Source organism: Arabidopsis thaliana, chromosome 2 (assembly GCF_000001735.4).
Source record: "Arabidopsis thaliana chromosome 2, partial sequence".
NCBI classification, from domain to species: domain Eukaryota; kingdom Viridiplantae; phylum Streptophyta; class Magnoliopsida; order Brassicales; family Brassicaceae; genus Arabidopsis; species Arabidopsis thaliana.
Window position 1 is genome coordinate 615,758 of NC_003071.7, and position 27,873 is coordinate 643,630.

General features: G+C 34.7%; 9 protein-coding genes and 1 pseudogene across 28 annotated transcripts; 6 read left to right on the forward strand and 4 right to left on the reverse strand.

The window, feature by feature from the left end:
• Positions 1-330: 330 nt before the first annotated feature.
• Positions 331-1,565, reverse strand: PP2-B8 (phloem protein 2-B8; the record flags this gene model as incomplete). Its single annotated transcript, NM_126291.2, has 3 exons — positions 1,164-1,565; positions 870-988; positions 331-775 (listed from the first exon to the last, which is right to left on the reverse strand). Exons 1-3 carry the CDS (start codon positions 1,515-1,517, stop codon positions 331-333), a joined length of 918 nt encoding a protein of 305 aa, NP_178339.1. The 5' UTR covers positions 1,518-1,565.
• A 91-nt stretch (positions 1,566-1,656) lies between these two features.
• Positions 1,657-3,381, reverse strand: SKIP3 (SKP1 interacting partner 3). 2 transcript variants are annotated; one of them, NM_126292.3, is made up of 3 exons: positions 3,050-3,381; positions 2,753-2,874; positions 2,043-2,665 (listed from the first exon to the last, which is right to left on the reverse strand). In NM_126292.3, exons 1-3 carry the CDS (start codon positions 3,359-3,361, stop codon positions 2,215-2,217), a joined length of 885 nt encoding a protein of 294 aa, NP_565282.3. In that variant the 5' UTR covers positions 3,362-3,381; the 3' UTR covers positions 2,043-2,214. The 2 variants fall into 2 exon arrangements, with proteins under 2 accessions (NP_001318181.1, NP_565282.3); NM_001335105.1 differs by having other exon boundaries at positions 1,657-2,665; positions 2,753-3,334.
• A 184-nt stretch (positions 3,382-3,565) lies between these two features.
• PP2-B10 (phloem protein 2-B10) lies at positions 3,566-5,036 on the reverse strand. The gene is made up of 3 exons (NM_126293.4): positions 4,698-5,036; positions 4,448-4,566; positions 3,566-4,359 (listed from the first exon to the last, which is right to left on the reverse strand). Exons 1-3 carry the CDS (start codon positions 4,977-4,979, stop codon positions 3,942-3,944), a joined length of 819 nt encoding a protein of 272 aa, NP_178341.1. The 5' UTR covers positions 4,980-5,036; the 3' UTR covers positions 3,566-3,941.
• A 264-nt stretch (positions 5,037-5,300) lies between these two features.
• Positions 5,301-7,769, forward strand: AT2G02370 (SNARE associated Golgi protein family). Of its 3 annotated transcripts, none has more exons than NM_126294.4 (5): positions 5,301-5,608; positions 6,064-6,332; positions 6,437-6,673; positions 6,770-6,987; positions 7,069-7,750. In NM_126294.4, the coding sequence occupies exons 2-5, from the start codon at positions 6,084-6,086 to the stop codon at positions 7,325-7,327; spliced, it is 963 nt and encodes a 320-aa protein (NP_565283.1). In that variant the 5' UTR covers positions 5,301-5,608; positions 6,064-6,083; the 3' UTR covers positions 7,328-7,750. The 3 variants fall into 3 exon arrangements, with proteins under 3 accessions (NP_565283.1, NP_001324972.1, NP_001077870.1); NM_001084401.1 differs by having other exon boundaries at positions 5,423-5,617; positions 7,069-7,528; NM_001335106.1 differs by having other exon boundaries at positions 5,388-6,332; positions 7,069-7,769.
• Positions 7,770-11,084: 3,315 nt separating this feature from the next.
• Positions 11,085-12,919, forward strand: GSTZ2 (glutathione S-transferase (class zeta) 2). Its single transcript, NM_126295.1, has 10 exons — positions 11,085-11,123; positions 11,206-11,302; positions 11,380-11,436; positions 11,555-11,640; positions 11,731-11,802; positions 11,939-11,992; positions 12,083-12,158; positions 12,287-12,348; positions 12,425-12,484; positions 12,708-12,919. Exons 1-10 carry the CDS (start codon positions 11,121-11,123, stop codon positions 12,810-12,812), a joined length of 672 nt encoding a protein of 223 aa, NP_178343.1. The 5' UTR covers positions 11,085-11,120; the 3' UTR covers positions 12,813-12,919.
• A 53-nt stretch (positions 12,920-12,972) lies between these two features.
• Positions 12,973-15,408, forward strand: GSTZ1 (glutathione S-transferase zeta 1). Of its 4 annotated transcripts, none has more exons than NM_126296.5 (10): positions 12,973-13,260; positions 13,357-13,444; positions 13,540-13,596; positions 13,782-13,867; positions 13,963-14,034; positions 14,193-14,246; positions 14,333-14,408; positions 14,555-14,616; positions 14,773-14,832; positions 15,091-15,408. In NM_126296.5, exons 1-10 carry the CDS (start codon positions 13,258-13,260, stop codon positions 15,196-15,198), a joined length of 666 nt encoding a protein of 221 aa, NP_178344.1. In that variant the 5' UTR covers positions 12,973-13,257; the 3' UTR covers positions 15,199-15,408. The 4 variants fall into 4 exon arrangements, with proteins under 4 accessions (NP_178344.1, NP_973400.1, NP_849926.2 ...); NM_201671.3 differs by having other exon boundaries at positions 13,120-13,260; positions 13,761-13,867; positions 15,091-15,387; NM_179595.5 differs by having other exon boundaries at positions 13,142-13,260; positions 14,773-15,112.
• Positions 15,383-16,880, reverse strand: AT2G02400 (NAD(P)-binding Rossmann-fold superfamily protein). The gene is made up of 2 exons (NM_126297.5): positions 16,228-16,880; positions 15,383-16,147 (listed from the first exon to the last, which is right to left on the reverse strand). The coding sequence occupies exons 1-2, from the start codon at positions 16,690-16,692 to the stop codon at positions 15,656-15,658; spliced, it is 957 nt and encodes a 318-aa protein (NP_178345.1). The 5' UTR covers positions 16,693-16,880; the 3' UTR covers positions 15,383-15,655.
• AT2G02410 (yacP-like NYN domain protein) lies at positions 16,877-19,237 on the forward strand. Of its 13 annotated transcripts, none has more exons than NM_001202572.1 (9): positions 16,877-17,147; positions 17,452-17,527; positions 17,646-17,767; positions 17,871-18,034; positions 18,116-18,185; positions 18,270-18,324; positions 18,420-18,503; positions 18,583-18,621; positions 18,701-19,162. In NM_001202572.1, exons 2-9 carry the CDS (start codon positions 17,486-17,488, stop codon positions 18,854-18,856), a joined length of 732 nt encoding a protein of 243 aa, NP_001189501.1. In that variant the 5' UTR covers positions 16,877-17,147; positions 17,452-17,485; the 3' UTR covers positions 18,857-19,162. The 13 variants fall into 13 exon arrangements, with proteins under 13 accessions (NP_001189501.1, NP_001324005.1, NP_001324002.1 ...); NM_126298.4 differs by having other exon boundaries at positions 16,883-17,117; positions 17,452-17,523; positions 17,643-17,767; positions 18,701-19,237; NM_001202571.2 differs by having other exon boundaries at positions 17,057-17,147; positions 17,452-17,523; positions 17,643-17,767; positions 18,701-19,237.
• Positions 19,238-19,367: 130 nt separating this feature from the next.
• On the forward strand, positions 19,368-20,630 carry AT2G02430 (annotated as a pseudogene). The gene is made up of 3 exons: positions 19,368-19,468; positions 19,699-19,872; positions 20,121-20,630.
• Positions 20,631-22,254: 1,624 nt separating this feature from the next.
• On the forward strand, positions 22,255-23,548 carry AT2G02440 (uncharacterized protein; the record flags this gene model as incomplete). Its single annotated transcript, NM_126300.1, has 3 exons — positions 22,255-22,394; positions 22,979-23,110; positions 23,404-23,548. The coding sequence occupies 3 exons, from the start codon at positions 22,255-22,257 to the stop codon at positions 23,546-23,548; spliced, it is 417 nt and encodes a 138-aa protein (NP_178348.1).
• Between the last annotated feature and the right edge of the window lie 4,325 nt (positions 23,549-27,873).

Consider the following 27,873-nt stretch of genomic DNA (forward strand, 5'->3'; position numbering starts at 1 on the left):
TTTGCCGCTAAAATATTCAAAAGAAAAAGACTCGTTTTTTGAGTCACCCACACATATTTACGAAAATACCCTTATATGCATTAATGTCCTTTAATCAGAACCATCAAATCATTCTTTGAACTGCAAGACACTGGTTTACATATAACAATAGGGCAACATCCTCCACTACAAGGACAAAGTTGGAACTTAGCTAACTTAGCTTATCACACACACAACGGAATACACTTTTATCATTTAGAATGACCTTTTCACTCCATTGCATAACCAGTTTAACAACAATACCAATTGATGAGCGGTTGATTGATAAAAACCAGCATTCTCGGCACTTAATTACCGGATATTCGTAGGACGGATTTCAATTCCTTGAATGATCAAGCCACGTTTCCAATGACGCTGCTTAGCCTCTAAAGCAACCATCTCAATTTCATCATCGTTCAATAATCCTCCTTCATTGAAGAATTCCCCAATCTTTATCTCCATCCACCCATCTTTTCTCCTCTCTGGTTTTACTAGGTTCTTTCCCCTATCTCTCCTTCGAAACTGCTCATCCATAGTCTCATCAAAGCATATATATCTTCGACAAGATTCTTCTAAATCCTGCCCCACCACTCCAACTACAACTTCTACGGCTACATTCTCAAAGCCATAACATATATTCAATTTCTTGTACACAATGTAAGCCGAGTAACGAGTTTTTGGAGATATCACACGACTATTTATTCTGCCACGAATCTCAAACAAACATACTTCAAGTAGCTCCGCTACTGTTTCAAACCTGTATAAGGCATGGTAACATTTTTCAGCAAGAAAATCATCTAAACGAGTCATTAAAACCAAATTAATTACGTAAAGACGATGAAAAAAGATACCTAGCTTGAGGATCTGGAATCCATCGCCAACTCTGAGGAGAATTCCCCCACGCGATTGCAAGGTTCATCGCTGATATCATGATACATCTCTTCGCGTTCGCTTTTTCTATCCATAAGCTCTTCGATTTTCAAAAAGAAAAAAAAAAAACAAATGATCATAAAATTCACCAAATTGCTAAAAACTATAGCACAAAATTTCTTATTTAAACTTAAATCACATCATTATTGTCAAAGTTCTCTAACTAAATTTGATGATTCAAAAAAAAAAAAATCCCATATTAAAGATAGATATACCTTTTTGCCATCGTCAATTAGAACAGATTTGTCGCAAAGAGCGAAATAGAGCTCCTTCTTCGATAAGAATTTGAAAGCTCGGGATTGAGAAATCAAAGATTCATACTCTGGCGGAATAAACTTCTCCCATACAATATCTGACTTGACCGCCGAAGCAAAGGTTTTCGAAACCGAAGCAAGGACGCACGCATCTTGAGGGCTTGTGAAAGAGACTATGATTGAGACACATTCTTCCGGTAAGTCATCCAACTCAGCAACGCCGTGACTTTTGTCGGAAGCTGAGAGTCTAAGAGTCTTCTTAACTCGTTGTACAATTTTACGAAAATGCTCATGCATGCACCTTGTTTTGGTCATTATCGTCTCTCACAGGAGTCGTTGGTTTCGGACTTTTTTGGTTTGGAAAAATTCTAACGAACAAACCCAAATTATAAAGAGTCAAGTAAGGTCGACTTTGTGGAATTAAACCGTGTTAGAGTGGAATAATATGTCATTCCCGTCATTCTTATTATAATATAGTCTTGACTCGTTACGCTAACAATTACTAGAAAAATAAGACTTAAAAAGGATATCATCACATAAACAATTTAGAATGATACATCCATTCACCTATCTTACCTTTCTTCGGGTTTCCTCCTTAGAAACTACTCATCGGAAGCCGGATCAAAGCATACGGCGGCCCTGGCTAAGACCATACGGATCCACCACTCTACCTTCAGCTTATAAGGGGACATCCCAAATCCAAAAATATAATCCAATTTCCTAAGCACTAAGTAAGTTTGAGTGACGATTTTTGGGGACAGAAGACGAGGATTCAACTTGTCGTGAATCTGAAGCCAATTTGTACATCAACCTCTCCTACTCTTTCGAATCTACGAAAAACATGGGCAACATTTTTCGGTGTTGATCATCAAATGATTACAAAATAGATTTGTACACCAACTTTTTCCCGCTTGCTTTGTCTAACCAGAAGCTCTTACACTTTCAAAATAAGAAAGAGCTAAAAGACTATCAGAGTATTTCAATCTCTAGAACTAAACGCTTTGTTTTGGCCTCACAAACGACAAACCGAAAACTCCTCGAGGATTTTCGCAGGACGGATTTCAATTCCTAGAATGACCAAACCACGCTTCTGCTGGGCGTATTTACCCTCTACAGTACTTATCTCAACCTCATCACTACTCATTAATCCTCCTTCATTATAGAATTCCCCAATCTCTGTCTCCATCCACCCATCTTCTCTCAACTCTGGTTTCGCCACCACTTTCCTCTTTCGAGCCTGCCCCTTCCCATGCGTATCAAAGCATATGAAACTTCTAAAAGACTCCTCTCCCACTATCCCAACTACAGCCTCTATAGACACACCCTTAAAGCCACACCAATTATCCGCTTTCTTGAACACAATGTAGACCGAGTAACGAGTTCTTAGAGAAAGGACACGAGTATTCATTCTGCAATTAAACTCAAACCTATATGCTTCGCGAAGCGCCGCTACTGTTTCAAACCTGCATATCAGTATATCACTTGGCAACATAATTATATGATCGGATTGAGTTGAAATAACACAAAGATAATGAAAAAGGAGTACATACCTAGATTCTGGACATGGAATCCATAGGAAACGCTGAGACATATCTGCCATGCTTGATAGATTCATCGCAGTTGCAGATAACATTATGCATCTCTTCCCACTCGCTTTCTCTAACCATAAGCTCTTCGGTTTTCGACAAATAATCAGAGATATTTAGTATCATCAGCACAAGATAGAACTTCAACGTTAATTCAATGACTCTAACATACCAATTGTAATTTCCCATAACTTCTACATTGCTAATTTGTAGTACATGATTCTCAGATCGTGTAAACATAAATAGGTTAAGATTTTTTACCATTTTGCCATCTTCGATTAGAAGAGGATCGTTGCAGAGAGAGAAATAGAGTTCCTTCTTCGATGAGAAAACTCGCGACGGAGTAATCAGAGATTCGTAATCCGTCGGAAGAAACTTCTCCCATACGATATCTGATTTCACCGCCGATTCGAAGATCTTCGAAACCGCAGCAGCGACGCAAGCGTCTTCAGGACTTGTGAAAGAGATTATGTTTGAAATGCATCCCTCAGGCAACGAATCGAGAGTAGAAGAGACGATCTTTTTTCTGCTTTCGCTTCGATTTTTCTCAATCAGTGTCCGTAGCCGTATCATCGTCTCCGTCGATGCCCCTGATTTGTGAACAATGAGCGCGTCTACTTCCCGCTCCTTTGTATTTTGGGGTCATATGGGCCTTTTACAATAGAGAAGCCCATAAAAGAGAGCCGTTGATTTGGGCTTTCCGGCAAACACTCGTAAGAACCTTGTGAGTGATCAAAACACTATCTTTCTTCTCAATATACTGAAATCGTTCATGTGAGAATTATGAACATTATAACATCAAAAATCCAAATTCAGAAACATTACTATCCACAAATTAGAGGCCAAGATATACAACACAGTTATTTAACTTGGTTTGACATCTATACTGAAACCAAAACATAACCCGAATCATCCAACCGTTCTTCCACGGGAAGCCGGTTTACATAAACATACCATGATACCAACATCCTCCACTTGAAAGAACACGGTTGGAACTTAACTTTTGTTGTTCACCACATAAAACCTAACATAACCAATCAATACAATAAACAACCGAATATACTTTTATGAATTTGAATTTACCTCTTCGGTCTTCACTCCACCAATAATACCAATAGATGAGCCGATAATCGGGTTGTTCCGCCGCATTACTTCAGAGGATTTTAGCAGGTCGGATTTCAATTCCTTGAATGATCAAGCCACACTTCCGATTGAGCTGCTTAGTCTCTAAAGCACTCATCTCAATTTCATCATTATCCATTATTCCTCCATCATTGAAGAACTCCCCAAGCTCAATCTCCATCCACCCATCTTCTCTCTGCTTAGGTTTCACAACGTTCCTCCTTCCCCTCCTTATAGCTTCACTAAAGCATATTAATCTTCTAGAAGGCTCCTGTCCCACCACTCCTACCGCAGCTTCTATGGCCACATTCTGAAAGCCATAACATTTATCCACTCCCTTGAACACAATATAAGCCGAGTAACGAGTTCTTGGAGATAATACACGAGTATTCGTTCTGCCACGAATCTCGAACCAACATACATCGCGAAGTTTCGCTACTTTTTCAAACCTTCATAACACAGGGCAACAATTGTCCATCATCATCCCAACGAGTCATTACAACCAAACTAACGCAAAGATAATGAAAATTAGAGTACCTAGATTCAGGAATTGGAATCCATTGCCAATACTGAGGATTATCTCCCCATATGATTGAGAGGTTCATCGCAGATAACATCAGACACCTCTTCCCACTCGCTTTCTCTAACCATACGCTCTTTGATTTCCAAAATAATCAAAATGATTCAATAGCAGCAAACTTCAAAATTACACCAAAATAGAGATACAAATTGCAACTTTAAGGCGATGAGATGAGACAGATCATTCATTATTCATAAATTTTGCTACCTTTTTGTCATCGTCGAATAGAACAGGATCGTTACAGAGAGAGAAATAGAGCTCCTTCTTCGATGAGAAAACTCGCGATGGAGGAATCAGAGATTCATAATCCGCCGGAAGAAACTTCTCCCATATAATATCTGACTTCACCGTCGATTCAAACGTTTTCGAAACCGTAGCAGCGACGCACGCATCGCGTGGATTTGTAAAAGAGATTATGTAGGAGATGCAATCTTCCGGAAATGAATCGAACGGAGACGACTCCGATTTAACTCTGCGTTTTCTCCCCATCGATCGACGCTTGTATCTTCGTCTTCGTCTTCCACGGAAGCTAGTGTAAAATCTCAAGTCGTTCTATTAATTTACGAAAGTACCCCTAAGGATTACGAAAATTTCAAGTCGTTCTACATATTGACGAAAATAGCCCTGATTTGTGAACAATCCACGCGTCTACTTCACGCTCCATTGTTTTTTTTTGGTCATTATTGTGGATTCGTTGGTTAAGGATTTGGTTTTGAAAATATCCAAATTCCAAACTAACAAACCAATTAAAAAAAGGTCAAGTCAGGTATGCATTATGGATCAACGGTGGGAATATTATTTGTTTTGAATTTTTATAATATAGTCTGACTCGTTATTCCAGAAAAGTAAAGCTTAAGCTAACGAATACGAAAGAAAAAATTGATAAAAAATGAAATTAAGTAAAAGCAAACAATCTATTTTTCATTTGAATTAAAGAAAAAAAACAAACACAAAACACGCTTCTCTTGTTGAGAAGCTAGCAAAACAACACTAAACCTGAAACAAACGTAAATCCGCCGCAACAACCCAGTTTTTTCCGACGGCGTACAAGCTTCCTCCGCCGTAACGCCGTCGTTTAATACCAAGAAGCTTGATTAGGTTTCCGTAGTGTGTGATTTGTGAGATTCGTTAAACCCTAGCTCTACTACTTTATAATTCCTGTGATGATCTTTAGCTAGATTGAGAGATCGAAGTGATTTGATTACTCTAGTGATGTATTTGATCGTTTGATTTTGGGTTTGAATTTTCCCCTTTTTAGACGTAATCGGAAATTTCTATGTTCGGAGAGTTTTGATTCTTTCTGTAATTAACTTTACTTTTTCGTTATCGTTTACTTGTATGTAATCTCTTTGTGTGTCTTTCAAGTTGCTGAAGTTTTTTCAATACTTTGATTTTTAAGCTAAGCATCTTTATCATCTCTCTGTTTATCTATTGATATAGCTATGTTCTAGGGTTTGTTTCCATTATCCTTGATCGGTTTTGGTTGGTTTAATGTATAGAACAGTGATTTTTTCCTGTTTTGATGGCTTACAAATAGTGATTTTATGTCTCTGATATTGAATTTTGGCTTCAGTTTTAAGGTTCTGAACACTGATGTCAAACCCATTGAAAGAGTCAAGAGAGGATATTGCAAATTCTACTCCTCACATGAGGGATAATGAGTATGTTCGGCTAGTTGTGGCTCATGAAGCCTCCCCAGCTGAAACCGTGTTGTCTCTATCGCAATCAGAGGTGCAGAGTAAGAAATTTATGTGGTGGTTAAAAGCTTTGGGAATATGTGCAGTTGCTCTCTTGCTTACGCTTGTTTTCGGAAAATGGGGAGTTCCGTTTGTGTTTCAAAAGGTAATTTCTTTACTCAAATCTCAAGTTTCTGATGATTATTTCCTTGTGATGATCCATGTCACATACTCTGCTCTTTGGATTGTAATAGTTTGTTTCTATTGAAGGTTCTTATTCCAATTTTGCAATGGGAAGCAACTGCGTTTGGCCGTCCTATGCTCGCGATTGTCCTTGTTGTTTCCTTGGCTTTGTTTCCTGTGTTCTTGATACCTTCTGGTCCTTCCATGTGGTTAGCTGGGATGATTTTTGGTTATGGTCTCGGTTTTGTTATTATCATGGTTGGAACCACCATTGGCATGGTTCTCCCTTACTTAATCGGGCTTATGTTCCGTGATCGCCTCCATGTAAGAACCCTTCACTTCTCTTTTTCTCATGTCATATGATCATTTTTTACAAGCTCACTGACTTGTAGATATGATTTGTTTTTTAACAAAATGCAGCAATGGTTAAAAAGATGGCCTCGTCAAGCTGCTGTTCTAAGACTAGCTGCAGAAGGAAGCTGGTTCCATCAATTCAGAGTCGTGGCAATCTTTCGGGTTTCCCCATTTCCTTACACGATTTTTAACTACGCAATCGTCGTGACAAGCATGAGATTCTGGCCTTACTTCTTCGGATCCATAGCAGGAATGATACCAGAAGCTTTCATCTACATTTACAGGTCAGTCTTACTCTCCTCGTATCAAAACAGTTAAAATCAGAAGAATCGAAAACCTAATTCTAAATTCCGATTCATATGCAGCGGTCGGTTAATCAGAACATTCGCAGATGTGCAATACGGACATCAACGTTTGACAACAGTGGAGATTGTGTACAATGTAATCTCCTTAGTCATTGCGGTTGTGACCACTGTTGCTTTCACTGTGTACGCGAAAAGAGCTTTGAGAGAGCTTCAAAACGCAGAAGCTAATGAAGATGAAGAAGTTCAAGTAAGAAAAGTGAGATTCGAGATGAAGAACGTAGTTCAGCACGAAGAAGATAATCATCAGCGTTTGCCTTAGCCGAAAGTTGACACAAAGCTAAGATAGGTTTGTATAAAGCTTTGAACGTTGACATGTTCTTCAGCAGGATTTAGAGTAAATAACAAAAGGGGTAAAAAAAGTCTGATATAGTAGGAAGACTAAGACTAGTCAAGATTGGATTTATATTAGTGTGACTGATTCCAATTATTGAAACAAATAAAAGAAGCATTTAGGCTAAAATAGTGTATGAAAATATGGATGCTCATGCTCTCTTTGATCTAGTAGTGTATATTTTAATCTACGGTTGTCCAGGAGTTTTTAGATTTGCTTTTTAGGCATTACTTAAACCACATTTGTACAATTCATTAGACAATTGATTATTCATTTCACTTCTTAGCCATGAAACAATGTTAAGAGCAACCCCAATGGTTGGGTCGTTAATAGTGTTCTTCCGATTTTTTTAATCTTAAATTTTGTGAATTTTAAGTTTAAGAGTTTTTATTGGTCCATTATTTTTTTCTTGCTTAGTTAATTTTTTCGTAGTCGAGTTTTTAAGTGGATTTTTTACAAAAATTATTATTATTAAAATAAAATTATAAATATTTTATTTCATAAAATTGAATAATTAATACAAATACTAAAAATTTAAATATACAAGACAAATAATGAAAACTGGAACAACAATTAGTAGTTGGCTTGATTCTCGCCAAATTTGTGTCATATATTCTCAATTAAATCACCTTTCAATTGTTGATGCATATTCCGATCATGAACTCGGGCTCGAGACACCATACTATTACCGATTTGATGATTACGCAGGATGATAAGGAGCTCAACAGAGATCATCTGTCATCGCCATCGCTGGAGACTACACGAAAGAAAATGTTCAATCGAAATAAAATATCAAGGGACATATTTTTTCTTCTCTTTCCTCTCAACTAATAGCAACTTGCCACGTAGGGGTCCTTAGTTGTCGACAAAATCCCTAAACATAGAAACGTCCCTCTCTAATAAACTGATTAATGATTTAATTTTTTGCTATATTACTCAAGAGATCAACCCTCAAGAGCCCATTAGGAACTGCCGTTGAGCTTGGTCTAAGATTTCCGGTTCAGTTTGATAGTATTAAAATTAAACCGAGTGTATTTGGATTACCAAAATAACATTTAACGTTCACATTTTTAAAATTTTACATTAGCATTGTACTATTGGGTTTTAATATATGGATTTTTGTTTTCAACATATTATTACATAAAAAGCATTCTAAACTCAAATCAAAAGCTAAAACAAAAACAATTGAAAGACCCAAATCTGTCATGGCCATTAGGCATGACTCGACGAAGAGAACTACAAGCTTTGTCTAGAACATCGTTGATAGCCTAAAGAGTTTTACCATAAATAAAAGGTTGAATTGCCTTCATAAATGAAGGGGAAAAAAACACTTTTCTAAAGAAACTTCAACATATTTGAGCGTTCGACCAAAGTTGGTCACAACTTAATCCTTCTGAGTCATCAGAGAGAAGCTACGCTAATGTATTGATCAATCCCACCTTCTCATGACTAAGCTTCACGCATTCAAACAAATTTTAATCAGCTTATCAAGACATCGTATTGTTGCTCGGATCTCATCTTTAGAGGTATTACAAGAAAAAAAATATCATATCACACTATTTCTATAACAAGTTGTTAATAATACATGTCGAAGTTTAACATACAGTGTTTCAGATAGAATCTCTAGTCTCCTTTAGTTCCTTTCAAAATATGTTCATACATGGAGAAATATATGTCTTCAAAGCGTTTGCATCTTGACTATCATGAACAAATGATGAACCGGACAATGCTACATCCTGATCAAAACTAGATGAATCATGAGTTTCTATGATCACCTCCATGTCCATAACCAAAAGAATCATGGGCGTCAAAGAAAAGAAAAAAAAAAACACTTTATTTCATATGATTTGTAGATTTGGTTCTTATAATATACTCTTTAACCAAATTACAGCGGCAAAATTTATATTTTTGTAGAATTTACACTCTAAAAAAATACAATTTTCTAACATTGATAGAACATTTAGTTTTAGTATAATGAATATTCAAACAAATTTGGAACATGGAGCAAAGCGTAGAATGCATGTTCCAAATATTTTAAAATTTTGATATTCAGACTTCTAAAAACTTTAGAAACGAAAACTTGTATAAAATTCGTAGAACATGTACAAAAATATAAAATACATACTCTATTTTTCGTAGAACTCTAGAAAATGTGTTCTGATAAAATTAGACGAAACATTTTCTATCAAAAAATCAATTGCATCTAATCTTCAATGATTTCAAAAACTTTTCCATTCAAATTCTCTATGTAAATCAATCATATTTTTCTGATTATTGTTTTAAAAGTCTGATTAAAATTAGAACAATTCTTGGGTTTACCCCCTAAAGGGTGAATCCATTCATTCACCCCCTTTTAATTGATCAATTAGAATTTTACATGTAATCTATTTAAAGAATAAATAAATTAAATCACAAAATCTAAATCTTAACTACAATTTTATCAACCCAAACCAAAATATATTTCGTTTAATCACAAAATTTAAACTTTAACCACTATTTTATCAACCCAAACCGAAATATAATTTCGTTTTAATCACAAAATCTAAACCCTAACCACTATTTTGTCAACCCAAACCGAAATATAATTTTTTTTTAATCACAAAATCTAAACCCTAACCACTATTTTATCAACCAAAACCGAAATATAATTTTGTTTAATCACAAAATCTAAACCCTAACTACTATTTTATCAACCCAAACCAAAATATAATTTCGTTTAATCACAAAATATAAACCCTAACCACTATTTTATAAACCCAAACCAATAATTTTCTTAATAAAAATTCTACAGAATTTGTTTCCTTAATTTGTTTTGTTTTACTAATTTTAATTTTTATTTATTCTTTAAATAGATGACATGTTGATTTCTAATCAGTCATCAGGCTATCAACAATGGTTTTTTCATTCAACACCCTCCACGTCATCTTCTTTTTTCCACATCATTTCTTCTCTCTTCCACATAATAATTCAATACCCACTTAAATTTTATACTCTACTATGGTTTGCTTAATAAAATTCAACACTCTACCCACTATTTTTATTTCATTTTTCTTTCTTTTATGTTTTAAATGGATAATTAGTAAAAATAGATGTATTTTTTTGTATCCAAATCAAATAAAACAAGTCTTTATTTATAGAGTTTGAAATATGGTGAATTTTAATATAAAAAAAAATTAAAACAAATATATATTTTATAAGATAATTGATCTATAATAACTCAGAGGAAAAGTAAATATCAGAAATTTCAGTAACAAATAAAAGAATAACACATGTCCTATCTATATTTAACTCTTCTCTCACAATTTCTGTCTCCAATTATTTAATGACAAATAGCAGTAAGGGGTTCATTTTTAACAATTCAAAATTGTTGAATCCGTTCAACACCGTTGAATCCACATAAGATTCATTTCTTTATTTAATATTCCACTGTAAGCATTCAATTATTGAATTAATTTTTTCAATAGCCCATTGTATATAGTCTTAAAAAGGGGTGAGTGAATGTGAATGAATGGATTGTATTTTCTTAAAATAATGTGTAAGTCATACGTGACAATTTCACAACAAAAATATTTATATGGACAAAAGAAATTTGGTAGACATATTTGATATTCCCATTAAAAAATTGCATGAGAAAAAGAATATATATGAAATGGTTTGGTTTCCTTTCTAAACAAGAAAAAAAAAAGTAATCTCCGAAGAAGAACAAATTCCTTGCTGAATCATGGTTAATTTCGAATCTCTTTCTATCTAATTTTATAAATGTGATGATAACAGATCATCGTCTCCACTCAGTTTCCGTTTGATAGTCTTATGTTACCGATTTTTATCAGGCGAAGTTGAAGCTCTACTCTTACTGGAGAAGCTCATGTGCTCATCGCGTCCGTATCGCCCTCACTTTAAAAGGTACCAGCCAATGATTTTATTCTTTTCTTGTGAGCAATTCTTTGATCTGAATTTGGTTCTTGTTCGATTTTCATTAGGGCTTGATTATGAATATATACCGGTTAATTTGCTCAAAGGGGATCAATCCGATTCAGGTGCGTAGTTTCTAGGTTATATTGAACTTTATTTGAAGTAACATTGTAAAGATAAGAATGGTAAGTAACTGAGATTTCTTATGTTAGACTTAGAAGTTTATTCGTTTTGGTTCTCTAGATTTCAAGAAGATCAATCCAATGGGCACTGTACCAGCGCTTGTTGATGGTGATGTTGTGATTAATGACTCTTTCGCAATAATAATGGTCAGTAGTAACACATCCATTTAGTTTGTTTGGTTTTGTTGATGAAAAGGAACATTCGTTTATTCGTCTTGTTGTTTTTCAAATGGACAGTACCTGGATGATAAGTATCCGGAGCCACCGCTGTTACCAAGTGACTACCATAAACGGGCGGTAAATTACCAGGTATCTTCGATCCTTTGTCTTCAGATGATGATGTGTTGCCATCATCTGCAAAACCATGTAGTTAAGTCCAAATGTAGTGAACATTATCAGCTTTAGATTGCGAGTGTGATCGTTGTTCTTATTTTGTATATTTCAGGCGACGAGTATTGTCATGTCTGGTATACAGCCTCATCAAAATATGGCTCTTTTTGTGAGAAGATGAGATTAATGTAATGGATTCTACTAATGGAGGTTCTATAACAAAGCAAACATAGTTACATTTTGTCATTTTTTTTAACAGAGGTATCTCGAGGACAAGATAAATGCTGAGGAGAAAACTGCTTGGATTACTAATGCTATCACAAAAGGATTCACAGGTATGATATCTCTAATCTACCTATACGTAATCAAGAACCAAGACATATGTTCAAAATGTGATTTTGTTGATATTGTGGTTGTACAGGTTTATAACGACCTGTCTGATAATGTCTCATATGTCCTTCAGCTCTCGAGAAACTGTTGGTGAGTTGCGCTGGAAAATACGCGACTGGTGATGAAGTTTACTTGGTATGTCTCTAAATCTCCCTGGATAATCTCTATGGTACTACTCTCTTCTTTATTACAATGAAGCATTGTTTTGCAGGCTGATCTTTTCCTAGCACCACAGATCCACGCAGCATTCAACAGATTCCATATTAACATGGTACTTTTCCTCAGCTAATCTCTTCTCCTGGTACCTAGATATTGCATTGTATATCCCCCCAAATTCCATGGAATCCTTGATCAGAGTTTTAAGGTAGCATGAACCAAATGTTATCTCTGTCTCACACTTTCACATTCACAGAGTAACATAGACGTAATACTCAGTTTCATAACTTTTTTTCCTCGCATCACTTGGTTTTCATCTCTACAATTTTGTTGTATAGGAACCATTCCCGACTCTTGCAAGGTTTTACGAGTCATACAACGAACTGCCTGCATTTCAAAATGCAGTCCCGGAGAAGCAACCAGATACTCCTTCCACCATCTGATTCTGTGAACCGTAAGCTTCTCTCAGTCTCAGCTCAATAAAATCTCTTAGGAAACAACAACAACACCTTGAACTTAAATGTATCATATGAACCAGTTTACAAATAATATTTCATTCCAAACATAAACATGTTGTATTCATCAGAGAGATTCAGTGAAAGCTTACATAAACCGAAAATCTCGGTTTGATCGGGTCGGTTTGATCGGTTTCCACCGAAATCAACAGGGCTCTCAGATAGACTCTTTTGACTGAAAAGAAAACAAAAATATTTGCATCTGATTTACGTTGACCGTAAAAGACAAAAAATAAAAATAAAAAAAGTCTAGTGTCGTCGTCGTCGTCTTCGAATTCGCCACTTCTTGTATATACAAAACAAAGTAATCGCGAAAACACACAACAATCGCTGGACTCTGCTACTGCGAAGAACAACAAATTCCTTGTTTATCATGGTTGGTTACAACATCTCTTTCTATGGTGGATAATAGATCATCGTCTCTCCACTCAATTTCCTCGTAATTTTTGGTTTTTTTTTTCGATTTGATCAGGCGAATTCCGGCGAAGAGAAGTTGAAGCTCTACTCTTACTGGAGAAGCTCGTGTGCTCATCGTGTCCGTATCGCCCTCGCTTTGAAAGGTCTCAGCTAATGATCTTAGTTTCGGTTCTAGTCATTTTGTGAGCAAAGAGTGTTGTTCTTGGTCTGAATCTGGATCTTGTTGACTTTGTTTTAGGGCTTGATTATGAGTATATACCAGTGAATTTGCTCAAGGGTGATCAATTCGATTCAGGTTCGTAGTTTCTTGTTTTTGATTCGGATTCAAAGGTTATATTGAATTTGATTTGAAAAAAGTGTAGAAGCTATTATAGTAAGTAAGTAAGTAATCATGTGGATGAGAATGTTGAAATGTGCTTATGAATCATTTACTGATGGTTTGGGTTCTTGTGTTGAAAGTTTATCGTTTTGATCTTCAAGATTTCAAGAAGATCAATCCAATGGGAACTGTACCAGCTCTGGTGGATGGAGATGTTGTGATTAATGATTCTTTTGCGATAATAATGGTCAGTAGTAACACATCCATTTAAGTTTTTTTTGGTATTGTTGATTAAAAAGAACATTTCATCGATCTTCGGTTTTGTGGTGATTGGGTTGACAGTATCTGGATGAGAAGTACCCTGAGCCACCTTTGTTACCTCGTGACCTCCATAAACGAGCTGTGAATTACCAGGTATTTCAAGCTTTCTGTCTTTTGGTATTTCGGGTCAACTCTTGGTTTCTCGGTTTCTTTCTTTGAATCATACTTTGTTACATGTGTTTCCATGAACAATATCACCTTAGATTGTCCTGCTTCCCACTCTGATGCATTTTTTATTTTGTATATTGCAGGCAATGAGTATTGTCTTGTCTGGCATACAGCCTCATCAAAATCTGGCTGTTATTGTGAGGACATGAGATTGATGTCAGTTTCTTAGATTCTACTGTTCTAGATAGAGTAAACTTAGCTACATTTTTCGATTTTTTTACAGAGGTATATCGAGGAAAAGATAAATGTGGAGGAGAAGACTGCCTGGGTTAATAATGCTATCACAAAAGGATTTACAGGTATGCGATCTCTAATCTACCCTAATCTGCAACACTCTGTCATTGGCATGAGTAGTAAGATACAGAGACGTGATCAAGAAAAAGACATATGTTAGTGTTTTTAGTTTTATAGTGACCTATCTAATTATGTCTCCTTTCTCTTTCAGCTCTCGAGAAACTGTTGGTGAATTGCGCTGGGAAACATGCGACTGGTGATGAAATTTACCTGGTACTACTCTAAACCTCTCTGGATTTTCTTTATGGTGCTATCTTCGTAACATTTAAGATTCAAGTCAGTGATTCTTTGGTAACTTTAGCATAGTACCCTTTATTATACAAACCAGCAAGTAGACAATTGTTAAAGCCATGAAGCATTGTTTTGCAGGCTGATCTCTTTCTAGCACCACAGATCCACGGAGCAATCAACAGATTCCAGATTAACATGGTACTTTTCCTTCTCTGAATTTTTCTTTTGCTACCCAACACTATTTCAGGCTTAGATTTTTGCGTACTATATTCCCCCGGAATCCTAGATCAGTTCTATGGTAGCATAAATTATATGTTGTCTCTGTCTCACACTCTCACTCACAAAGATATTCATATTGTAGTAACATAGACGAATTCCTCAGTTTATTAACTTCTCATTTGCATCATTCGGTTTCTGTTTCTACAATGTTGTAAAACATGTATTTCTCTTTTATAGGAACCGTACCCAACTCTTGCAAAATGTTACGAATCATACAACGAACTGCCTGCGTTTCAAAATGCACTACCGGAAAAGCAGCCAGATGCTCCTTCTTCCACCATCTGATTCTGTGAACCCATAAGCTACTCTCACTTTAATAAAACCTCAGACAACAACAACAACAACAATGATAATAATAATACCTTGTACTCATACATGTATCATATAAACCAGTTACGTATATTATACCATCTCAATTGGAGGTATCTCATAAGAGTTTCTCACAATTAAAAAAATAAAAATAATGAAAATGAAGGAGAGAGAGTGTAGAAAGTTTCTCACTTGAGAAACTCTAAGATACTCTCAACAACCTATCATGACAATTCTCATCTCACTATTGGTTCAATTTTTTAATAAAAATATTTTTTTAATCAAATAATCAAATTATAATATAATATTAATATTTTTTTTGTTTGAGAAACTTTATGGGTTTCTCATGAATGGAGATGCCCTTAGTTTCTCTACTTGTATCATACAATAAAGGTCACAGATTTTGAAATTTGCAAAGATATATCATACATTCTCAGAGGAAGCCTTTGTCTCTAAGACTCTGGACCGTCTCCTTAACCGCATCTTCAACCGCAGTAAAAACCAGCCCGAGCTCAATCAATCGCTTAGCCGCATCATTACACGACGTAAGCCCAGGTTGAGTCTCTTTATCAAACTTGTGAACAGCAAACTCAGGGAAGAGCTTAGACACAAGAGCAGCAAACTCACTGAACTGATAAATCCCATTAGTGCATAAAAACCGTCCAGAAGCGTCAGGTGTTTCGAATAGCATCACATGACCTTTAGCCACATCTTTCACGTGAACCACACCGAGCCAGTGATGCTCTTGCGTCTCGGTCGAGCCTTGTAAAAGCTGTAGCAGAACAGCACAGCTTGCGTTTAGGTTCGGTTGCAGAAGCGGTCCGAGACATGTTGATGGATGAATCGTCACAATGTTGGTTCCATGCTTCTCCGAAAATTCCCAAGCTGCTTTCTCAGCTAATGTCTTCGAAATTGGATACCATTTCTAAAATCAAAATTATATACCAATCGTTACAAATATCATATAAATCATCACTAACCATTTTAAACCGAAATTTAACGAACCTGCCTCGACTTGCAAAAATCAAGATCGGACCACGACGACTCATCGACGGGAACTTTTTCCGGCCAATTAGGGTTAGGAACCAATGCGGAGATAGATGACGTGATCACCACGCGTCTCACATTAAACCTCTTAGCAGCTTCCAACACATTGATCGTTCCCTTAACCGCCGGTTCGACCAGCTCCTTCTCTGGATCTACCGGTGGATCCAACGTACAAGGTGACGCCACGTGGAACACTCCCGCACATCCATCAATAGCTCTGGAGATTGCATCAGAGTCTAAGAGATCCGCTTCAAAGATCTTGATCTTAGAATCGGATCCGGGTAGTTGCAGAAGATGAGTCGGGTCGGATCCTGGGTAAATCGAAGCGTGGATTTTAGTATATCCTTTCTCAATTAACGTTCGGATTATCCAAGATCCGATGAAACCATTAGCTCCGGTTACACACACTGTCTCTTTCGCCATTGTTGATCAATAAGCGCTCACTGAGAATTTTTTTGTTCTCTCTCTCTATCGCAATTTATCTCAGAAGATAAGAAAAAAAAAACATCTTTCCAGTAAAAAAGGATCCTTTGTTTTTTTCTTACACGTAAAAAATGGATTTTTTTTTCTCTCTTAAAGATATAATGCGTTGATACAAAAGCGTAACGTTGACATGATATTATCCACTAGTTTTATAGACTTTTCAAAAAAAGGAGAGAATTTTCAATTCTTCAGTAGTCAAATAGATGAAGACCGCCGGAGCGCCGCCGCAGAGAGGTGGTTCCTCTTCCTCCTCCGCCGTATACTTTAACTGGTCTTCATCATCTTGTTCTTACGATAGCTGTAGAGTTTTGGTGGTGAAGATGGGAGGAAAAAGCAAGAAGCCTCATCAATCTTCTTCTTTTAAGGTCCACACATAGATGCACATTTATGTAAAGGTTTCTTCTTTGAGAACTAAAAGTCTCTTTTTAATCCAAAATAGTTGAGAATTCGAAGCGGGGGTTTGTGATCAACTAATCCATCATAACATTCATTGTTTTGAATTGATTCTGAAATGGATTTGCCAGTCTTTTCTTCTTGGTTTATGATCAATTGGTTTACTGATTTGAATTGAATAATTGAATTCTGAAATTCTTCTCTGTTTGGTTCCTTTTAGATCTCTAGTATCGGAGTTACGGATATGATGAATTGTTCATTGAGCATTTTGCAAACCATTCACTTGATTTTGGTTTTTGATGGCAGGAGTCAGAGCCAGAACCACCGAGAATCAAATCCAATGTTAAGCATAACTTGCAGCTTCTCAAGTTATGGAAGGCATGTAGTAGTAGTGTGATCTTTTTGTTTCATTACTACTGTGTCTAAGTCTAAACATTATTAGTGTTCAAGAATTTGTCTAAGTTACAATCTTTGGAATTGTATGATATATATTGTAGGAGTTTCAGAGCAGAGGATCTGGCATGGCTAAGCCAGCGACTAGTTACAGGAAGAAGAAAGTAGAGAAAGACGAGTTACCGGATGATAGCGAGCTCTACCGGGATCCTACAAATACGCTTTACTAGTAATTACACTCTATTTTTACTATCTTCATATTGTTTTTAGAATGTATTTTGAGGTTTGAAAGTTTAAGGAATGTTTGTGATTCCCTGAAAGGGGTTTTACAGCACGAACCAAGGTCTATTGGATGACGCAGTTCCGGTTTTGCTTGTTGATGGTTATAATGTGTGTGGATATTGGATGAAGTTAAAGAAACATTTCATGAAAGGAAGGCTTGACGTTGCTCGGCAGAAGTTAGTTGATGAACTTGTGTCCTTCAGTATGGTTAAAGGTACAAACTTTGGACGAATCTACATTTGATTTCATCTATGGCTAATGAGTAATGAGACAATTTGATTTGAAATTGTTGTAGAGGTTAAGGTAGTGGTTGTGTTTGATGCTCTCATGTCTGGTCTTCCTACTCACAAGGAAGACTTTGCAGGGTACAGTCATTTGGCCCTTTTCTGTCTGTTTTCGATATCCTTATTTACTTTGACAACTCAAAAAGTTTTATCCTTTTTGGCCAGTGTTGATGTGATTTTCTCAGGAGAAACTTGTGCTGACGCTTGGATTGAAAAGGAGGCAAGGAAAAATGATCTCTTTACCCCCAAAGCCTGTTCAAATAGACGGCTTTACGAGAATAATTGTTGATGTTTCTTCATTTCTGATATTGATAGGTGGTTGCATTGAGAGAAGATGGATGCCCCAAGGTTTGGGTTGTAACATCTGATGTCTGTCAACAACAAGCAGCACATGGAGCGGTATTGGGGCATCATATCGATGTTATAAACTCGTTATGTTCATATCTTGTTTTTGATTTTGGTGACTGATTCTTGACAGGGAGCTTATATTTGGAGTAGCAAGGCATTGGTTTCTGAGGTATGAAGATCATCACCAAAGCAATTTGCTTCTTTTTTTTTTGTTTGTGATTTTGATTTTGTGAAACATGATATTGTAGATTAAATCGATGCATAAGGAGGTTGAGAAAATGATGCAAGAAACAAGGTCAACATCTTTCCAAGGGAGATTGCTTAAACACAATCTTGATTCTGAAGTCGTTGATGCTCTTAAAGATCTTAGAGACAAATTATCAGAAAACGAAACAAAGAGATGACAAAAAGACCAATCCGGATTATATAAACAATTAACAAGGCTTGGTCTCTCCATGTAACTTCTGTCCCAAGTAAGTAAGCTAATCTGACTTGTAAAAAACAGAGGCTGCAGAGGAAACGAGGGAGATAGAGAGAGAGAGAGCTCAAATGCTTTGTTATTGTTGTATTTGTGTCTGAATTCTTTTTGACTAATCTATATATAGATTCGTTTTCTTTGGTCCAAACATATGGTTAAAAGATAGTTCTGAATTTTTCTTTTAGCTTCATGCATAAGAATCATCTTAACCTAATAACCTATGTTTATTATTTTACAATAATGTAAAAATGTAAATTTTTAGTTGAATAATGAACCAAATTTTTATGTAAAAAAACTTGGATGTTTATTTTCAAACACAAACATCAGTAACACTTGAAGCAGTAGAGAGAATTGGAGGCAGAGCAAGTCTACAAATTTGCAGATAGTTCCAGGGTTTGAGCTGTTTGTTCTGGTCAGTCTCCAATCAATCAAAGCATATGGTTTATCGAGAATGGATAGAGATTCAAGAGAAGATTGAAGAACTGAGTTTGCAAAGGCTTATCAATGCCTTCGACTTCGAGTTGAGATTGAAGAAAAGGTAAAGAAATAGCAAGTGATCTTTTGAAAATAGATCTCATATATTAATGACTTTCCATGTCTGTATTTGCTGAAGTTGATCTGAATTTGCATATTGTTCATGTCAATGGATTGTCTGCTGTTACTAAATTTAACTTTGTGTCAGCACTCTTTACGTTTTGAATTGTCGAACCATTCACTTGTTCAGTTATTATTTGGTCTATCCATCCTTATATGTTGTTCTCTGTTTAGATAAGGACAAAGAATAGACACCAGAGGAACTGAACCAAACAGCTGAGGCAGTTGGATATGGTGCGGTGAAGTAAGTATACGTATCATCTCTATTCTACTGGTCACATGTCATGAGCAGGGAAATTACAGCCGTTTATCAGAAAGTCTGGCAAAGACATAGATGAGCTGAAACAGGTACTTTAGCTGCACGAACATTAATCACTTTTTTAACTTTATTCTTTGTTCCTCTTTGCTGCACCTGAAACTTTCACATTGTCTCTATCAAAGAAATGCTATTAGGTCCTACCAAACACAGTTCGATAAAGAGTAGTTCTTATGTTTCAACAACATCTGCTTCATTGCATATACTTGTTTCATATTTGACTTCTTTTTCTTGGTAACAAGATGAACAATTGCATAACTCATGTGTAAATGATTTGCAGACGGTTGAGGAAGCTTACACCAACTTGTTACCGAGCGTACTGTGCGAGTACCTCTACAGATTATCTGAACACTACACGGACTAGCGTACCATGAAATTTGTGGATTGGCCTCTGCAGCTTTGTTTGAAATTCACTATAGCTTAGATGGCGAATTGGATTTAGACATGGACTTCCGGATTGTATGTTGTCTTTGAGTCTCAAGGGATTGATTAATGTGATGATATTTATACACCATAGCTGAAATGAAATTTGTACTTAAAACTGATGGATAATTAATAACAGAGACGGTTAAGGAACATAATCCAACTACCAAACGACATAAGTACCATGAACATAAAATAAACTACTAAGATATGTAAGGGATAATACAACTTAATCATCTCTATCAGTTTTCGTGTTTCCTTTTTACTCACTGAGGATACCACTGAAGATCTGGTGGAGGAAATGTAAGATCTTCCGGCTGATAAACAGGCTGATCCGCAAGCTCCACGTATTCGTCGTCGTTGCGAAACAAGTAGCGGACCACAACAGCTAAACAGACTATCGAAGCAATAACACTAAGTCGTTTTTCAACAAAAACATCCCAGAAAAGATTAGAGACAAAAGCACCGAGCTTGGGGAGGATGAAGAACGTGAACAAGAATGAAGCAGCGGCCTTGTAATAGAACTGAATGGCATGGAATGCCACTAAGCGGCGGAAGGAGATCGGCCCGCCATTATCGTCAGCCATCGTTTCTTTCTTCTCTGTGTTTTCGATTTCAGATTTCTCTGTGCTTTAATGTCCGAACCACTCACTCTGATACCTGACAACCTGAGCTAAGGACTTTTTTCCCACTCGTAGGTAGTTACACTCCATGTCATTAATTATCTTGGTTTATAGGATATAGGTTTGGTAAGTATATACATTTCCGGTTGGATTTTGGTTAAACTATTTCGTTTTGTTTTACAGATCAGAAAAACAAACGGTTTATGAATAACTTCCGGTTTGGTTTTCTGTTTAAGGTGATGTTATTGGTTCCTAATTTACAAGGAATTTTGATGACTTCAATCAAATCCTAAAAAATAAAGAAATGAAAGATTTTTAACGATTGTTAGAAAGTTTTTTTATAATTTTGTTGATTAGTTTTTCATAATTTTGTAAAGTTTCTCAAACAATCTCTCTATTTTGATAATATTTTTCATAATTTTCCATGACTTCATTTTGTAAAGAAAAATGTCGAAAGTCATGAACCAATAACATAATAATTTAAATCATTAACAATCAAAGATTCTTTGTTTTAATTGAATAACACAAAACTTTCAATAACTTTATAAGAGTATGAATCTAATAACCCAAAATTTATGAAGATTTTAGATTACTTTGTACAAATCTTAAATGAATAACACAAAACTTTAACATACTTTAAAAAAAAATTTATTGAATAACAACAGATTTTACATGACAGTTTAAATTACTAAAACTCTTTTGAAATCATAAACGAATACCACCCCCTAAGTTTTTTTTGATGAAATAGAAAAAGAGTTGTTTTGATTTAGTAGAAATAGAGTTTGTTTGATGTTATATCAAAAGAGTTTGTTTGATGAAGTAGAAATAGAGTTTGTGGTATGAAGAAGAAAAAAAGTTTGTCCGTGTGATAGTTTATAAGAACAAGTAGCAAAAGAGAATCTACTTATACATTTTTGGTAAAGGTTTGTGTAAAAAAATTTTAAATTTAATATTATTTAGTTTTTAATCCCTACAAAAAATATCTAAACAAAATATTCTATAGTACAAAACTTACAAATCATCAAATAATATTTAATCCTTACTTAAATAGTTTCCTTTCGTGAGGTCCAACTTCTTAATATTTACACTTGAGTAATTGCATAATATGTCTATAAAAACTTAAGGCCCAATAACCATCCAAAAACTGCAAACATATCCAACTCATCATATGTCTAAAGAAACTTAAGGCCCAATAACCATTGAAAATTCGTGTTTTGCTCCCCAAGCAAAATATATATGTTATCGAAAGCCGTATTTAGAATACAATAACTGCGTTTCTGCGTAGCAATTAATTCGAAGTCCAAGCTCAAACTAACACAACTAGCCATCCTAACATAATCACCTTGGAAGAAGAATTTCCAAGGTTTCATGTTGACTGGTGGTGGCGGTGTAGAATGCAGACATGAAGAATTTGACAGTGGAGATGAAAGAAGATCGGAACATGGAGAGGAAGGCGGGTACCACTCTGTTTGCTCAACAAGCGGAGAGGACGGTGGAGAGAAATTCTGGTAAAACTGATACGACTTTGTTTGCTCCATAGGCGGAGTGAGCAGTGGAAAACAAGTCTGGTGAAACTGATACGACTCGGTTAACAAAAATTTATGATAAAAAAAAAAGTAAATTAAATTGATAAAAAGTAAGCAAAACATAAGAAACAAATGGAAAAAAAAAAACAAAAATTATAGATATAAATTTGAGATTTCAGTATCACTTGACTCGGCTTCTTGGACTTGTGTCTCTTCCAAATTTATTTCAGCCTCAGCATCTTCCTCATTCATAAACTCAAGATCCATGCTGCAACATCAATAAAAAAAACCTTTGTAAGTTCCTGTTATATTGCAAGATCACAAAAACCTCACGTATTAAACCATTTTCAGCTTTGCTCAATCAAATCAAAAGATAAAACTTAGACACTTCTAATGCCAAAGTGGATAATTTCAAAGCATTCAACGTGTTCTAAACTGATATTTTCTTTTATATATGGAATGCTTTGAGAATGGGTTAACCGGGCAGCCCATTTTCATTGGGTTTTTTAATTTTCATTGTTTTTTTGGTTTCAATTATGGACTTTACTGTCGTATTTGCTCGGCAGCTCATCATCCAAACCCAAACCCAAAAAGTTTGTAAGTGCCAATCCCCATAGTCTATTTGGTGGTGGTGTAGACCTTTTCTCCTTGGTGATCATTGCTGTGATATTCGTGGTGATTGTGCATGTCTTCCTTAGGTGAATAAGAGCTTGATAAAACCAATTTTTTAGAAAGAAAAAGCTTAATTAGGCAACAAAACATTATGAGAAAAAGAAAATAAATTAAATTGATAAGAAAATAAACAAAACATAAGCAAAATTTAAGAAAATATATAAATTCAAAAAAAAGACCAAAAATGTAGATATAAATTTGAAATTTCAAAAACTAGGTACATTGGCTAATATAATATAGTCTCATATGATAGAGACCATGGTTTATAAATCAGCAGATCATAACCAGTAGGGTCATAATTCGGAACCTCATATCATAGAATTGAAGGTCGAGGCGACGGTGGTGACAGTGAGAATTATATGTTGACAGAGGATCAAAGTACAAAGACGACTGATAAAAAACCGGACACGGAAGCTTTGATGGCGGAGAATCAGAGTACGAAGACGACTGATCATAAGCCATAGAGTCTCTTAGAGCATGAAACAGAGTGGAGGAATAATGAAAAGGGTAATCAGTATGGAGCACAGCAAGGCGTAGAAAATTTGAACCCAAGTGTGGCGATCAAAAATGCGACGACTCAACGGCTTTGTTCTTTCGTTTATACTCTGTTTTTTATATTTTTAATATAAAAAAAGAGCTGTGAGAAGAAGAATGAGAGTAATAATAATATTCATGTTGCAAAAGTAAAAAAAAAGACTTGCGTAACAAATATTATATGGAGCTCATTTAATTTATCATTTATCACTTATTGTAATATTTTTGTATTTTTTGTGTTATATATTTGCTCTTTCATTCAGTTGTAAAAACATTCATCTTCATACAAAGAAAACCAACGTAAAGCTTTTTTCTATTATTACTCTTTTTTCATGATTGCTTTCCTTCTCATATTTCTTTCTCTTATAGTATATTTATTATTATTCCCTTTAGAACATGAAAAAAAAAAATTGATAGATAACTTACGATACAAAATTCTATTAAATTACAACATGTTATTAGCATCATCACTCGGCCACGTTAATCTATATTTTTATCGGAGCGTGGCTCTAACGCCCTTTATAAATATAATGCTTTTATGTGGTTGTTTAACGCACCATCTTATTTATTGTTTTTAACTTTTTAATATAGACAGTTTTAATCATCATAATTTACTTCTTGTTTCTAAGGATGATTTTAATCACCATATTTCATTTAATACTCTAATTCACAGTTTTAACATGGATGATTTTAATTACCATATTGTATTTAGTATTTTAAATTATTATTTTAACATGGATGATTTAAATCAACGTATTTTTTATTTAATGCTTTTAATTTATTATTTTTATATAGATGATTTTGTTATCATATCATTATCATATTATCATTTATATTATATATGAGGCTCAACCATCTAATCTTATGTATAAATTAATATATATTTTTCGATTATTTAGTTTTAGACTAAAATTTTATATTTTAAATCTCAACGATCTTAAAATAAATAAATGAAATTAATTAGAATTACAAGTTTGATCGTTCTCAAAATATAACTTACTCTATAAACGGTAAGTTAGAATTACAAGTTAATTCATCTTTCTAACATTAATTAAAGATGAATTGAAGTACATAAAAAATCAAAAACAATATTCCTTGATGATCCAGTTTTCGTTTGCTTCTATTATTTCCAAGACTCGTTGACCTTAATAAGAAGATGAGGTCCGTGAGAGATTTCAATAATGCACAAAAATACACGAATCCATATATAAGCTATATATACAGAAATACACAGAAAAAAAAAGTTAAAATTGTCGTTTAGAACACGTTGACTTTCAATAAAAAACTTCCATATATAAAAACACGTGTATAGACAAAGTTACACACACGTAAAGATATATCATCATGACAGAACAGAAGATGGATCGGATGTACGAGAGAAGTGACGATAAACAGAGAATAATAGATCAAAAAGAACATGGAAACATTACAGAAATAAATTTACGAAAAAACGTACAAAATAAGAGAAATTATTTTGGTGATAATTAATAAAATTAAGTCAACGGAAGAAACAGACGAAGAGATTCACGAGATATCCGCCTTGTCATTTATTTATCTTTTGTCCTACAAAGAGACATTTCATGGCCCGACTTCTCCGACCATTATATGTCCTAATAGTACTTCTTATTTATTTCACTTTATTAGTTCTAACAAACTTAATGGACACTCCATTCAAAAAATTTAGAACGTTTACCATCAATGAGAACAAACATTTTGAATCGAGATATAAGTTCTTAAAACTAAATTTAGAATTGATTTAGATAATATTTATATTGTTGGATAACAAAATCAACTCGTAGATCCATTGCAAAATAGTCTTAGATTTCGAATGGAGACGTGCGGTTTAATTGCAGATAAAGTGCGGTGCGGTTCAAATAATAACAAAAAAAAAAATATATATATATATATATATATATATATAAAGAATTTTGTTACTATTTGAAACGCACCGCACTGTGCGGTTTGGTTACTATTCGAAGCCTTGCTCTCTTTGTTTAGTCTTATAGTATGTCTAATATTATTTGTCTCTTCAGGATATTTGTGGAGATATACACGTAGTTGTGTCGATTCTTATGAAAAGAACTAAGATAAGAAGGTCCCCTACAGCGTGATTCTTGGAGGAGAACTCTAGATCTAAAATGAATTTGGTAAAAAATACTCAACGAGAAGTTGGTTTGTTGTTATTAAAAAAGGGAAAAACACATTTCTGGTAGATATGTGTAATCAAATTACTTTTAAAGTCAGAGAGTCAACGGACTGTCAGAGTCGAGTCCTGGGTCCGTCTAGTCAGAGAGTCAAGCATTTTTTTCATTAACCCCATCCTCATTAAATCCGACGGTGCTGGTGGGCCTCTTGTCTTGTTGTCTATCGTCCGATTAGATCTTCCTACGTCATTTATCCATTTCCATGAGGTCACGCTCATACTCTTCGTTTTCTTCTCTATGTTTTTGAACTTTCAGTCTCGAGTTCTCGACATTTTGACATCACCAAACCAATAGACTTAATTTCTTAATTATTTTAGAGAAGACTTTGATTCGTTTGTTGAACATAACGTTTTTTTCAAATCCATTTCATCAATGTACTCGCGTACGTTTATAAAAGCGATACAACAAAACAAATTTCATAAATTTCCACTAATGAACTCTATAGAATTTATAGAAACATTTATCATCGCAATCTAACGTTCAAAAATTTTTCATTAATGGACTTAGCTCTCGGATCTCCACGAGGTCATGCTGCCTGGTCGGTCCAAACAAATTCTTGAGATTCTCTATATGAATGAAAATATCGTTACCTATCAAAAGTATTTTTATTTTGAAGGAATGGATCGTAGAAGAGATGCGACATACGTCATTTTCATGCATTAAGTTTTGTCCCCACAATTAAAATTAAAATAAAAGTTAAATTTTGTAATTTTGTGTAAATGAAGACAAATCATTCTTCGATCAACTTGTGGCTGCATTATTGGCTGGGCGGTCCATACAACACACACACAAGATAAACATAAAATTGTACGTCGGTCTTATTCTTCCATGCAATTTGGTTGGTTTTATTCTATAGAATAGCCATCCCTCAAAAAAACCCATATTTTGGTTTATTTATTGTTTGACATACCAATCTTTTCACTTTCATACCTTTTAACATATCGTTTCAACGTGAAATAATTATTTAATTTAATATTTCTATCATTCATAAAATCTTCAGGTTTTCGTTTTTCTTTCTAAATTTATAATTACCAATTTAGTTTCATTGTTTACATTAGTGGTAATTATACACAGTTTAATTATCTTGTAGAATTTTAGCACTATATATTGCAAGTTGCAACTGATTGATACCAGAGATTTATATCCCGTGTATATAAGTCTGGAGATCAGCTTGAAATATATTAATATTGGCTTTTGACTCGTGTTGTGGTGATATAGAGTAAAAATGTTATAATAAGAAGCACCGAGAGGAATTGACAAAAACAAAAAACACAGAGAGGAAAAACTTATCTTTATTGTAAGAAAAAATTAAGAAACATACTTTTGGAGCTTAGTTAACTATTTAATCAGCTTGAAAATAGTTTATATAATTATATTATCCCTATATTTGTTTGTCCAATAATACCTTAATTTTAGTTTTCCTCCTATCATTTTCTAACAACTTGCAAATATCTTATCAATCATGGACGATGCCTTTGTATTCATAGGCCGGCTCATGATGATATAAGACGTTGGCGTCACCTATTGGCTATTGAGCATAAATATATACTGTATTTCATTTTTTCTCTTTTCTTAAAATGTAGAATATTTTTTTTTATTTTTTTTGTGTGGCTGTAAATTTATTATCTTGTAAATTCTTTCGCTTGAGCATTTAAGGAAGCATTTCATCAGTTTAAATGGCTCATTTATGAAACTTTCAAAATCAGTTAGACGAATAGGTAATTCTTGTATGTGACGTAACTATTCATAACTCATAGAAGGATATTTCGTTTTGGATATGGAAACCCAAATGTGAGATATGCAAAAAAAATATGAAAGTGAAATGGGACATATATGTAAGATATTAATTAATACATAAAAATACAAACAATTGAGTAAATGCAAAAAGAGCCAAGAGAAAGGGTTGACAACCGCCAAGAAGGCCAAGTCCACGAAATGCCTGTGGCTCCCAAGACAGGATTGTGTGTGTAATTTACACGATCTTATATTGACATATTTCTACCCTAAAGTAGAGTCAATATCATGTATTTAGTGAAGTTTTTTTTTGTTAC